Source organism: Neolamprologus brichardi, chromosome 16 (assembly GCF_056152115.1).
Source record: "Neolamprologus brichardi isolate AB-2024 chromosome 16, ASM5615211v1, whole genome shotgun sequence".
Classification (NCBI taxonomy): domain Eukaryota; kingdom Metazoa; phylum Chordata; class Actinopteri; order Cichliformes; family Cichlidae; genus Neolamprologus; species Neolamprologus brichardi.
The window spans coordinates 21,930,727-21,944,263 of record NC_142119.1 but is presented as its reverse complement, the minus strand read 5'-3'; the positions used below and the strand labels follow the sequence as shown (position 1 = coordinate 21,944,263).

The 13,537-nt window shown below is 37.9% G+C and overlaps 1 protein-coding gene across 1 annotated transcript; it reads left to right on the top strand.

Annotated features, from left to right (window-relative positions):
* The first annotated feature begins 5,249 nt into the window (after positions 1–5,249).
* Positions 5,250–8,265, top strand: LOC102796858 (beta-1,3-galactosyltransferase 1). The gene is made up of 2 exons (XM_035906710.2): positions 5,250–5,409; positions 5,717–8,265. Exon 2 carries the CDS (start codon positions 5,724–5,726, stop codon positions 6,843–6,845), a length of 1,122 nt encoding a protein of 373 aa, XP_035762603.2. The 5' UTR covers positions 5,250–5,409; positions 5,717–5,723; the 3' UTR covers positions 6,846–8,265.
* Positions 8,266–13,537: the final 5,272 nt, after the last annotated feature.

Genomic DNA, 13,537 nt, shown 5'->3' with positions numbered 1-13,537 from the left:
TTTGTTTTTTTGCCCTTTATCCCCGTCCCTCTTCTCCGCTGTTTTTTCCCCCTCTTCCTTTCTCCCTTTTCTTTTCCTCCTTCAAGTCTGTCCTGTATCTAGCAAGTGAAAATAAAAAAATAAAAATAAAATAAAATAAACAATAAAAGGTGAATCAAATAGACCATTACGGCAAGGCTGTGATGGTCAATTTGGTAAAGTAAATCCGTTGGGCATCTTTCCTCGCCTTTAGATAATAATTCTGATGGCAAAAGAACCAAACGGGACAGGCGAAAAAAAGAAGAAAAAAAAAGACTATTAAAATAAATAAAATAATAAAAACCATAGTGAAATGCAATATTTCTCATTCTGGTTTTTTTCTTTTCTTTTCTTTTAAAATAAACTACCTGATGTACTCATGAATGCTTCATCCTGGATTATGTTTGCTTTTTGATCCTCAGTGTACTGGACTTTGGATGAAATGTTTGCACTTTGAGGAGTTGCTGTTTTCACATCACATCAGCTGACTTGTGAGACCAGAAAGATTTGCAGTACCTTTTTATTTCCGTATCAGGGATCACTTACATGGGCAGGTTTTAATGTTTACAGTTGGTGAGTCCTGTTTTGTATCTCTGAGTGCAAAGAGGAAGTCATTTGTGGTCCTCATTCTCACAATAGGCTGCTGCCTTGGCAATTGTCAAAGTAAAATTGATTGCGACAAAATCTCATTGCTAAGGATCAGCCTCAGTGCTGTGATGTCTCCTTTCTCTGGGAGCGACAAATCTGGGAGCAGTGGGTGAGAAAGTCACAAACATTATGGTTAAAATAAGACTCGGAGAGATCAAGCTGAAAATATATCTTTTATATTTGCTAATCAGTGGCATAGCTCAGAAAGGGACTTCTCTGATACACTCATGATTAAGCTTAATTAATTATATATTGTGAATCAATGGAAAATCAGCTAATTATAGACACAAACATATACACTATGCTTAAGATGCCATACTAATCACCACCAAAATATCTGAATGAATGAATAAAGTGGCCATTTGTATAATATTGATAAAGAAGATTGTAGGACTGTATTATCCATTCATCCATCCATTCCACTTATTCTTATGAGAGTCGTGGGTGTATACTAAATAAAAATGTAGTACCAGGGCTGGACTGGGACAAAAAATCAGCCCGGGCATTTTGACTAGTGACCGGCCCACCATGGTATTATAGGAAAAGCCATAAAGCCTTTATAATAAACTTAAACCTACACCATCCTCACTATTCTGGTATTCTAAACAGTACTTAGCAAAAATATAAAACAAACAAATTTATAATTACATATACCTAACTAATAGGGTTGCCAACTCCCAGCACAAAAAGAAAAGAAAAAAATAGGGAACCACTCCCCCACCCTCTGCCTCAAGATGCTCAACTGACAAAACAGATTTTAATTTAATGCATGTATAAAACAAATGCACAGAAATCTATTATTTTTCTCCAGTAATTAAATAGATTCAACATCTTTCTTCAACAGAATTGCAGACTGCACAGATGGTACCTTCCCAAAGGAAAGAATACTAGCACTTACTAGGGTATATACTAGACTTAATATTTACTGAATACAATAATGGATTTCTATACATTATACATCAGATGAAAACTTTGGTTGTAAGATTCAGATAATTATTTATTAAAAGCTAGACATTTTAAATGAGAATAAGAAAGAAAGGTATTTCTTTGTGCAGCCATATGGCCTATGGTTGCCTGCTCATCCCAGCTGGTTAAACCAGTGCCCTACTTTTAAACACCTTTAAACTAATATTTTCTTGGATTTAGTCCAAAAGGGTCCAAAGTTCTGTTGTTTTATTTTATTTCTGTTTTGTTTTCTAAAATAACATAAATTTACTCCAGCAGGATGTACACAGGCAGATGAGTGACAGAGCGGTGGTTGTAAGCACACTTTCCTGTGGAGGTTATTATTTATTCAGGTGTGTAACTTAGGAGATAACCCACTGAAAGACAAACTGTCATTGTATGATATGTTGAAACCTCCCTTTGTCAATGAAAGATAATCCTCAGAGTTTACACAAGACAATTTGTTGTGTGTGCTCCGCTTTCTTATTGGCAGGATTTCATCAGGAGCCACTAATGATGCAGTTCTCTTTGAATACATGTCAATGAAGCTAGACAGCTAAAATAATGACGTGCTTCTTATGCTTCTGCGATTTAAGAACATTATATATATATATTTTTTTTTTTCTCACTACAGCTATGGGACCCAGTTCACTGTTGATGATGTTGATGACCCTATGAGACCTGAAGTTTCTCTATGTGAGTTTCTAATACACTTTTTTATTATGTTTCTAATTTCTAGCTATCAATTGGAAATTACTTACAGTCATGGAGATTATTGTGTAGAATACCATTAGTATTATGTTTATGTTTTAGGAGGTAAATCAGCTTTACTGTAAGAAAAACTAAATATTTTTTTAAAGATCATTTACATTGTTTAGTTTTTTTTGTGTTTGTTTTAAACAACAACAACAAAAAGATTTATTCCAAGCAGTTCATGTTAACATCACATTAAAAAGTGTGCTTTTTTGTTTCGAATCAGATAAACATCTGACAAAATAGCTGGTTTAGTTAAACTGTTTGGTATTAAACGCTAGTAAAGTAATCCAATGACTTTGAATGTTTCTGAATTTGCAATTTTGAAAAAAGTTAGATCACCCCTCTTACTTTTCAAATTGACGTCCAGCTTTTGTTCAAAAATATTTTTAAAGTGCATGTAGATTCCTAAAGTGACTGATAATAAAACATATTTTAAAATGGCTGTTTTGCCTTTTCTTGTATTAGAAAATGTAACTGCAACTTGCCTTCACCTAAGAAAGCATTGAAAATCATTCCCTCAAAAGAATGAAGCACCCTCAAGTAAATAACTTTGGTAATTAATAGTTGATTTGTTAATTTTTTTTGACTTCATGTTTAAGGAAATAAAAACCTGTTAGATTAAATACATAAATAAAAGTTATTTTTTGAGATCTTTCATTATGCAATCAAAGCAATATCATCAACATCATATGACCACCTTAACCTGAATGTAGGAAATAAACCACGCAAAATTTGTGGGAAAGTGTCTGAATCCTAAAAAAAAGAATACATAAATAAACACATTATAAACAGTAGTTTTAATAATATTTGATGAATGAATGAATTTTGTCCTTTAATAATATTATTATAATGGCAGATTTATCTCATTTTTAGATTACTGTTGGAATACCGTTCTTTTTGTTTTGTTTTGTTTTGTTTTTTAATTATATCTTATTTGGAATGGACAAGAAAAATCCATCAACCTAGCAATATATGAATAACATGAAAACAGAGTCCCTCCAGGTTTCTAGAGTTAAGTCCAGGACAGCAAATGATAAACACAGTTATCAACAGGTGCATATTATCCTCTAATGGATATTACTGGGAGAGTTGCCTGATAAAGTTTTACAAAGTTCACATGTTCTCCAGAAGGGGACTCATATAACATAAGGATAGAACACATTATATGGAGAATACCGATTTTTAAAAGTCTGCAAACTTTGTGTCATCATACTGAATTCATAACATAGTTTAACTTAAAAGTATTCAGAAATAATTTTAGCTTGGTGGAATGATGTTGTTAGGTTTCAGCGCAGAGTTGCATTCATGACTGCGACATCAGAATCTCTCTCCTTTTATCTTGGGGTGACTGTGTGAGCATGTACTCGTCTCCTTGAAACAAATTGTCAGTTTCAAAAGAAACAACAAAAACTGAAGTAGGAAAACCCTACATTTATAAAACGCACACAGTACTCTAGAGGGCATTTTTTGGTAGTGTTCTAATGTCCCGTTTTCTGGAAGGGAGCATGAGGTTGCTTCTGTTTCCTCAGTCCTGTCACATTAACCCCCAAAAAACGCAGCCCAAACAGCTGATAAGTTTACACATTGTTAGTGTTCTTTTTATCTAAGGCGAGAGAGGGTCTCAGTCCCAATCCAAATTTTCACTCATTTACTGCCTCAAACAGTTAAAAAAAATGTATATGGATCTCTTTCCCATGAAAAAAACACAGTCTGCAGGAGTTTTCTGTAGCCAATTTCCGGAACACATAGCCCTAATATGGCAGTAAAAAAATATTTTGTAACAAGAATGTGCTTCTCTCTGATTGGTCAAAAAACCATTGGGGAGGGCCATAGTTTAGACTTAAGCCCCCTGTATTGGCGCACAGGTTGATCCTAACCTCTTGGCGCTCTTCTTCTACTCCATTGGGTGCAGCTTCACTGTCTGACTATCTCTTCTTACACACACACATACACACACACACACACACACTGGCTTGCCCCTCCTTTACATGTTATCTAGTTTCGTACAGCAGAGGCATACACCTGAGGCAGCTATTGAGAGCTATCGAGAGCTATCGAGCTATTGTTTGTTTGACCTCATCCTGGTTCACTCCCACATTCCTGCAGACGGGAAGTTTTATGTAGTGAACCGTTGGTGTACATTTACATTGGCACAAGTAGAAATGAAAGTAGGAAATACCGGCAAAGTGGCATTTTTCGTTATACAACGTCAACAAATACAAATGAATAATGCTTTGTACACAGACCAGTTTCTGTCTTCAGAACAGTATGTTTGTCTATTAACTCTCAACAACGTTCCTGCATATGAGTTGTTTAGAAGTCATCAATACATTTTAGCTACAGATAATAATGTGGATTATACAGTGATACATTCAAATTATGCCATAACATTGTGATACCTAGACTGTCTGTTAAATGGCTGTTTACAAACTGACATGGAGCAGTGTAATACTTAATGTTGCTCTTAACTACTTAATATAATACTTAGATAAAGGATCTTGTTCCTCGAACCAGTAATCATACAGGTGTGTATTGGTGTTACGCAAAAGCCTTCCAAACTGGTCAAAAGTTAAATAATAGACAATTAATGTGAGCACCCTACAGCAACTTTCAGTCAAAAAAGTTGATATTTATATGTATCACAAAATTGGAAATATATTTTTTTGTACACATTGTAATTTAGTTACACTCAAGATCAGAAAAGGCAAACAGGTATTCACGAAGCCTTAGGAGGGTTAGGAGTCTTTCGCAGGTTAAACAAAGGTGTGGAGAAAACAAAGGTGTGGCTGCCTCACAGGTAAGAGACGTCACACGATGCCATGGTTACTCGCTCAGCCTTAGAACAGTCATAGGATGGGCTGTTAATCCCTGGAAAGCTTTAACACTGCTTGGTGTCTGCTCTAGTCTGTCCCTGTGAAACAAAATGCCAGCGTTGACATGAATTTTTCAGCGAAACAACATCTCCTCAGTTTTTTCTTTGTATAACTGGACAAGGGGAAAAGCTTACATTTTTAGAAAACTGAATGTTAACATCCAATGAAGGTATGTAACCTTTTTAAATGCATTTTCGTCTCTCATGTCTATCAAATAAGGGAGTAGGAAAGCAAACTGTCACTAGTTGAGAGATATTTCTATAGAAAATTTGAATAAATATGAAGCTAAAACATTACTTTAAGGTTTTATCCATTTAATGATTCTGAGGGATCCTGAGGGATCATTAAACTGATAAAACAGCCCGTGTGAGGTAATAGCACTCTAATAACTTGCATTTAATAATTGGATGAATTAATTTGTTTGAAAGCAAAACCACTGACAGAAAGATATCTCAATACCTTATCTCTCCTCTTAGCCAAGAAATGGTGGAAAGTGTGAAACCAGCAGAGGATTGGAGGTGGTGCAAGTTTTCCCGGAACAAGTATTTCGTCTTTATTCTGGTATTTTTAGGTGTGTTCCTGATTTATTACAGAAATACAATGATACCAGACGGAAACCCAAAAAAGTGGATGCAAAATCAATCAGCAAATTTGTTGAATTTCTTCAGTGGTCAGAGACTAAACATATCCTCACTAAACACTACAACTAATGACAACTCCACTTCTCAAAATACAACTGTACCACCAACACCTGTTCCTTACGTGTCTCCTGGACCATATTTAGTTGAATACCCCCATGACTACCAGTACATCATAAATGAGCCACAGAAATGTGAACAGGAGAAGCCATTTGTGGTTCTGATCATTCCTGTGGCCCCAAACAATAGGCAACACCGTGACATCATCCGCAAAACCTGGGGGAGTGAAAGTCTTGTCCTGGACAAAGTGGTGAGGCTGTTGTTTTTACTGGGGCTGCACACCGGGGAGGAGGTGGAGCAGGTCCAACAGCAAGTACTTCAGGAGAGCAAAGAGCATCACGACCTGATCCAGAGCAACTTTGTGGACTGCTACAAGAATCTCACCATTAAGACCATGGTGATGCTGGAGTGGCTAACTGCACACTGCTCCAGCCCCTCTTATGCTATGAAGATTGATTCAGACATGTTTCTGAATGTACATAATCTTGTCAGTATGCTCTTGAATGCTCAAAAAGCAAACTATATGACTGGGCTTGTGGCAAGAGGCGCTACAGTACTGCGAAATCCAAGCTCTAAGTGGTACCTACCTCATGACATTTATGCTCCGCCACAGTACCCCCGCTATGCTCTGGGCCTGGGCTACATTTTGTCTTTAGACCTCCCAAAAAAGCTCATTGAGGCATCCAGACATGTTAAAGCAGTTTACATTGAGGATGTGTATTTAGGGTTGTTAATGCAGCACCTGGGCATTCCTCCCACTGACCCCCCAAACTGGGGTTACTTCCATGTAATTCCTTTGCCATATAATCGATGTGCCTTCTCCGGGATAGTAGCCACCACAACTGATCCACACACTAACCGTGAGCAGATTTGGAATGACTTTAAAAAACCAGGCCCATACTGCTAACCTTAAACTAGAAAAAATAAAATAAAAATGCAACATGAAACAACAGGGCAGACTTTCCATGACTCTTTAAAAAAATATGTATTTTTATATTCACATATAGGCTATTATGATACTCATGTAAAATCCCCTAATCTCAAATTTTATTGAAACTGAACTAGTATTGTTCCACTGTATATTTAAACTACACAGTCAGCCGTTTTATGTAGTTTATTATTTAAGGAGTGACATTTTTTTATCTGATCTTTATCTTTGTTAATCAAGTTTAAAAACTGTGAAAACATGCAGTCACACCTGTTCTTAAGACTTTACAAAACATGATCCCTGACTGTGTTCTCACGTTACAGTCCTCTCTGTGTTCACAGTTTCTAGGAAATGGAAGGTACACATAAAAGAAACACATATCCTTAAGCATATTGACCTTACAGTGTATTAAATGGATATTTTGCAACAGGTCAGTGTATGATAGAATTTATTTCTCACTGCGATTAAGAAGTTGAGAATTTTCTAAGGTGAATGAATAACATTATAAACAACCTCTACCTTTGACGTCTGTTGCATATGTCCTATCAAACGGTACCCATGCATCAATTATGGGAATATACATAACATAGGGAGTGAAATAAATTTATCCCTGTGGCACTAATTTTTAATTACTTTTTAAACTTTAGTGCAGAAAATTATTTCAGACATGAGATTTCTGTTGATGTGTGTAGAAAAGAGTTTAAGGCTTGAAGGACGTTTTTCTTGCTCTACTCCTCCTGTTCATGTTCTAGGCCTCATCTTTACTTACCATACTGTACATATAGAGGAAATGATGTCTTCCAAAAATTTCCCTTTTTTAACGTCTGTCTGAATGTTTCTTGCACTAAAAGACTGGCTAATATCAACCAGGTCACCACTGACATATCTAGAGTTTTTGTTTTAAAGGTTTTGTTTAATGTTTAATAAATAAACTGTCAGAAACTCCACTTACATTTTTATGAACTTTTGGATATTTAGTGATACGAATAGGATAAAACATTAAAAAAAACGAGTGCTGCCTACACTTACCTTGGATGTTTTGAAATATTTTTTGCACCTGGGCTAAAGACCGCTTGTTGTTCTGTACAGTAAATGCAATATTTTTTTGTCAAAACTATTTTTATTGAATTATAATATATAATTAGAATATAACTTTAACAGGTACATTATGTATACATTCCATGTGTAAATATGGTGTTATTATTTTTTTTTAAAGGTTACAGGGCAATATTAGTTTAAAGTAACTTCTATGAAAACAGGGTTTTTTCTGTTATTACCGTTAGACCAGGGGTGGGCAATTCCAGGCCTCGAGGGTCGGTGTCCTGCAGGTTTTAGATCTCACCTTGGGTCAACACACCTGAATCACATGATTAATTCGTTACCAGGCCTCTGGAGAACTGCAGGACATGTTCGCTGTGTCCCATTTCAGGGTCTGCACGCTTGAAGTATGCATTTTAAGTGTGGTTACGTCACCGCCACGCGACGACGGCTGTCCCAATTCGAAGTGTACTTGAAATGCATACTCCAAATGCGCCGTCGATTTCCCCAAATATCAAGCGTGGTCCGGTGCACGCTTCGTGGTCCCATATATCCCACAATTCATAGCGCGGCGGTGGGTGTGGATAATTTTGCCGCAAAATACGGCAGAAGGGAGCGGCCGAACTGTCAAAGGTAAGTACTGAATATGACGTCACTTATTCATGTGCGAATGTTTAATAACGAAGAACATTAAAACATTGCTGTTGACCACATGTCGGCAAAGTTATGTGACACTAGTAATGTTTGTACTTTCAGCATTAACTTGGTTTTAAAGCCTCTACTTCTAAATATACATATAGTCGACCTTAATCTTACAGAGAATCTGATGATTTTATGGATAATTAAAGTCAGTCATATATCCACAAACACAACAAGCTGAAAGTCAGTGATATAGATTTTACATATATATATATATATATATATATATATATATATATATATATATATATATATATATATATATATATATATATCATAATAATCTGACAATACTATAATATTGGCCATATTATATTTACATTACCATAGTGAGATGACTTTAGTCTCATGAACAACATTAACTATTTACTATTTACTTATTATTTTATTTACTAGCTAATCTTAAATGACTGTTCAGTACAGGAATGAAGCCCTTGAATCATGTTTTACAGTCCTGTGGTTTCAGCCTCAGATACTCAACTAATCAAAGTGATGTCATGACAAAAATGATTGACCAACAAAACATTTTTCTCCTTCATTTCTGTCAAACAAAGCTGTATGTAGCGTGTCTCGCGGTTAGTATCATGGTTGCTAGGCAACCTGAACAGCGCGACGAAGCATATACCGTCCCATTTCACAGGCCTCTCACTTCCGCACTTCTCGTACTTATAGTACGCACCGTACGTAGTACGCGTAGTGCGCGTACTTCAAGCGTGCAGACCCTGAAATGGGACACAGCCGTTGAGGAGCTAATTTAGCCATTTAAATCAGCTGTGTTGGTTCAAGGACACATCTAAAACCTGCAGGAACACCGGCAGGTACTGAATAGATCTTCTTTTTTACATTTACAATTCTGACATGTGATGTGTGTAACTGTGAAAATCTTAGAAAGGTTAAATGCAGACACTTTGTGGCTATTTTGTACACCACAATTAAACAATGGGATGAAATGGAACGAGTTGAACCTGTATGTCGACTGATTTGTGTGTGCAATAAATAACTGATGCAATGAAGTTTTAGGAAATGTGTCTGTTATGTGTATTTTTTTTTTTTACGTGTATGTGTGTACTTTCATGGCTCTTTCAACATCCACTTACCTTTCATCTGGAACTCAGTTATGTTTTTGTAAAATTTGCCAACAGCTGTTAAAAAATCTCTTTTCATTTTAAATAGAACAAGACTTAATTGATTAATGTGGCAATGTTATCTACAGACACCCACAGTAAGTTAACCTTGTAACTTAGTGACAGCAGGTCATACAATATTACAGTTGTGGTTACCTTGTTCTCCTTAGACGCTTCCACAGATGAAATCCAGAAACGGCTGTGAGAATTGGCTCAGAAAAATACACAGAGGTGTATTTTCTCATATGTAGCACACAGCAGGATACAGTTAAGTTAATACAAGTTTTCACAACCACTGACAAGGACCTTGTACTTTTGATTATCAGCTTCCAGCAAACTAAATTGGGGGAATGGGAATGGTATTCTGTAATGTACATACATGTTAAATTTAACTTTTAAAATAAAAACAGAAGATTTGCTCCTTCGTAGGGTCTCCCAAGGGAAAATGGTCCTGTGTAAGGGGCCGGACAAAGTGTTTTAGAGATGAGAGAAAGAGCAAGGGAACATTTAATCATTGTAGGGGCTCACCATGGAGCCAGGCCTTTTCTCTGCTTCATTATGTATCAGTGGTTATTGGGGGACCACGACACTGCTTCAAACTTACAGGTCAACTATGTACAGACTGTTTTCACAGTGTTTCACACACAGATTTTTCATCCATCTCCTCTGCTCTCCTTCCTTTTTTTGCTCAACGTCACAGGTCCCATTCTATTAAGATCAAATTGGGAGTGATGACTTGCAGCTGTGGCAGCCAGACTCTCCTGACTCCAACCCTGAACCCTCTGCTTCACCTCTCCCCTGCAGTTGAGCCGCAAACCACACCCTGTCACCACACTCTACTTTGTGACTTTTCTTTCTTTCCCCTCTTTCTGTAAGGCCATTTCTTTGTTTTTGTCTTTGTCTCCTTGTATTTTGCCAAATGGGTCATTGTAACCCTGGGCCAATGGAAGAAAAGATTCTACTCCCTGTTGTAAAACAGTCGACTCGGTAAACTCTGTTTCACTGAACTCTGCTTTTCTCCTGAGTATATTTTTTATTGGATAAATATATAACACATTTCACCAAAACGTTAGGGAATGCATTTTTACAATGAGCCAACACTGCTTTACAACATTGACTTAACTTGATTAGATAACCAGTACTTCTTGTTCTTTTGTTTACAAGTTTGCGTGCGTAATCAACACAGCACAGATTTCCAGACTTTTCTACTTTCGTCCTTTGCTGTGCGACAGATTTGTGGACTTAGAATGATTTAGACCCCACTCCTACAAAACTGCTCAAAGAAGTCCTGCCGTTAATTGATGGTTCAATCCTAAATATGATCAACCTATCTCTAATAATCAGCTATGTACTGCAGGCCTTCAAGCTGGCAGTAGTTAAACCATTTCTTTAAAAAAAAACATCTCTGGACTATTAAAACCCGATTCTTTGACCCCCCATGATAGAACAGAGAAAACCTGACTCAGAGTGGTCAAAACATTTATTTTTCTTTATTCAATCATCTTCCGGCAGAGAGAGCCCTGCACAGCCCCAAAAGCCAGTTGCAGAAACTCTAACTTTAGAATTTAAAAATGTGTCTCATATAGGTGGTATTTTGGTCCTTTACACATCACACATAGTTTCATGTTACTAGTTCCTCTTTTTGTCTGGGTTCCTGATTTGATTTATATGCTTGTATAACTCTACACTAACTTCCTGTTTTCAGTCTGGCTGAGCCCTTAGTTTATGAGTCAAAAGTGGCCTTGCTTTACAAGCTTTTATTACTAACATACATAAAACAATATAATAAGAAAATAAGCACTAAGAATATATTTATTACATGACAGGACCCAGCTGTCTTAACTAATAATAGGCCAATCTCCAACCTTCCTTTCACATTCAAAATTCTTGAACGAGTAGTTGTCAAACAGCTAACAGATCATCTGCAGGGAAATGGCTTATTTAAAGAGTTTAAGTCAGGTTTCAGAGCTCATCACAGCACAAAAACAGCTTTAGTGAAGGTTACAAATGATCTTCTTATGGCCTCTGACAGTGGACTCATCTCCGTGCTTGTCCTGCTTGATATAGTGCAGATTAGATTAGAGATATCCTTTCTCAGAGTGACGCTGAAAAACTAGTTCATGCATTTATTACTTCCAGGCTGGATTACTGTAATTCATTATTATCAGGATGTCCTTAAAACCAACTGAAAAGCCTTCAGTTAATCCAACATGCTGCAGCAAGAGTACTGACAGGGACTAGAAAGAGAGAGCATTATTTCTCCTGTATTGTGTTTCCTTCATTGGCTCCCGGCAGAATCCAGAATTGAATTCATAATCCCGCTCCTCACATACAAGGTAATAAATAATCAGGCCCCATCTTATCTTAATGACCTTGTAGTACAACATCACCCTATTAGAGCACTCCACTCTCACACTGTGGGCTTACTTGTTGTTCCTAAAACCTTCAGTTTTGAGGCCTTCAGTTAGGAGCCTTCAGTTTGTGTGCCCCTCGTCAATGGAACCAGCATCCAGTTTGGATTCAGGAGACAGACACTATCTCTACTTTTAAGATTAGGCTTAAAACCATCCTTTTTTCTAAAGCATATTAGTTAGGGCTGGATCAGATGACTCTGAATCCCCCCTTATTTATGCTGCAATAGGGCTGTATCCCAATTCCGGGTCTGCAGCCTTAACGGTCCACAAGGGCCGCGTACTCAAAGACAGCTAAGGCTGGAAGTGGGAAGCTTGTGAAATGGGACAGTCCAGCCTTCAAAATTCTGTCACCAGCTGGACACGCCCTTACCACTTCTCCCGATCAGAGTAATGGATGCGGAAAACATACTCGCTACAACAAGTCCCTCGTCACAGACGAGTGATTTTGTTGCGATTAATCCAAAACCACGTTCAGGTAGAGTGGAAAACACATACTGATACTGCTACTGACATTTGAAGTGTGTGTATTTGAAAACGGTGCACTAGCTTAAAACTCCGATATTCACCACTGTAGACATGAGTCTCACATAGGAGTATGTGGGCCACCACCCTTTTCAGTGAACCAGTACATTTTAGTACATTTCCCTCAAGTACAATAATGAAAAAAAATGTGTAGACACGTTAAGTCAGATTTGTAAACTGCAACAACACCAGCATCCATAATGATGCCAACATTAAAACAATTTCTGTCATTTGCCATATTTCCCTTCACCAGACCAGACCCCTGTACTGCAGGATCAACCTGAGTGTCCCAGTCCTGGACAGGTTTTTCAATGATGAGGACACTAGGCCCAATTTCCGCCTGAGCAGGGAGTCTCTGAACATGCTGCTGAATCTCCTTAACCAGGATCGGAGACATGGTTGGGGTGCCACAATTGAGGTCCTTGTTTTTGCATTCTGGCTGGCAAGTGAAGCATCCTACAGAGTCTTTTCCAGGGTGTTTGCAATACCCATTCCACTGTCCACCGCATGGGTCACAGAGGTGGTGGTGGCTATTCGCCATCAGGTCATCCACCTCCCTTGGACCCCTGAAGATCTACACATCGTGTCTCATGGGTTTGCAGAGCTGGCAAAACACAGAGCCTTTTTGAAAGCGACTGGTGCAATTGACTCCTGCCATGTCCCCATCAAGCCTCCCAGCCGCCCTGACGGTCAGTGCTACAGGAGCAGTAATTGGTCCCCTTCATTATCCTGCAGGCGGTTTGTGACCCTCAGGGCTGCTTCATTGATACATATGTGGGCTGGCCGGGGTCTGTGCATGGCTCCGCAACAGCCCACTGTATCGGCAGGCCATTTACCCTCCTCCAGGGCATTTCATCCTTGCAGATGGAGGGTA

Coding starts and splice junctions, on each gene's coding strand:
- LOC102796858 (XM_035906710.2), top strand. CDS start 5,724: ATGGTGGAAAGTGTGAAACCAGCAGAGGATTGGAGGTGGTGCAAGTTT.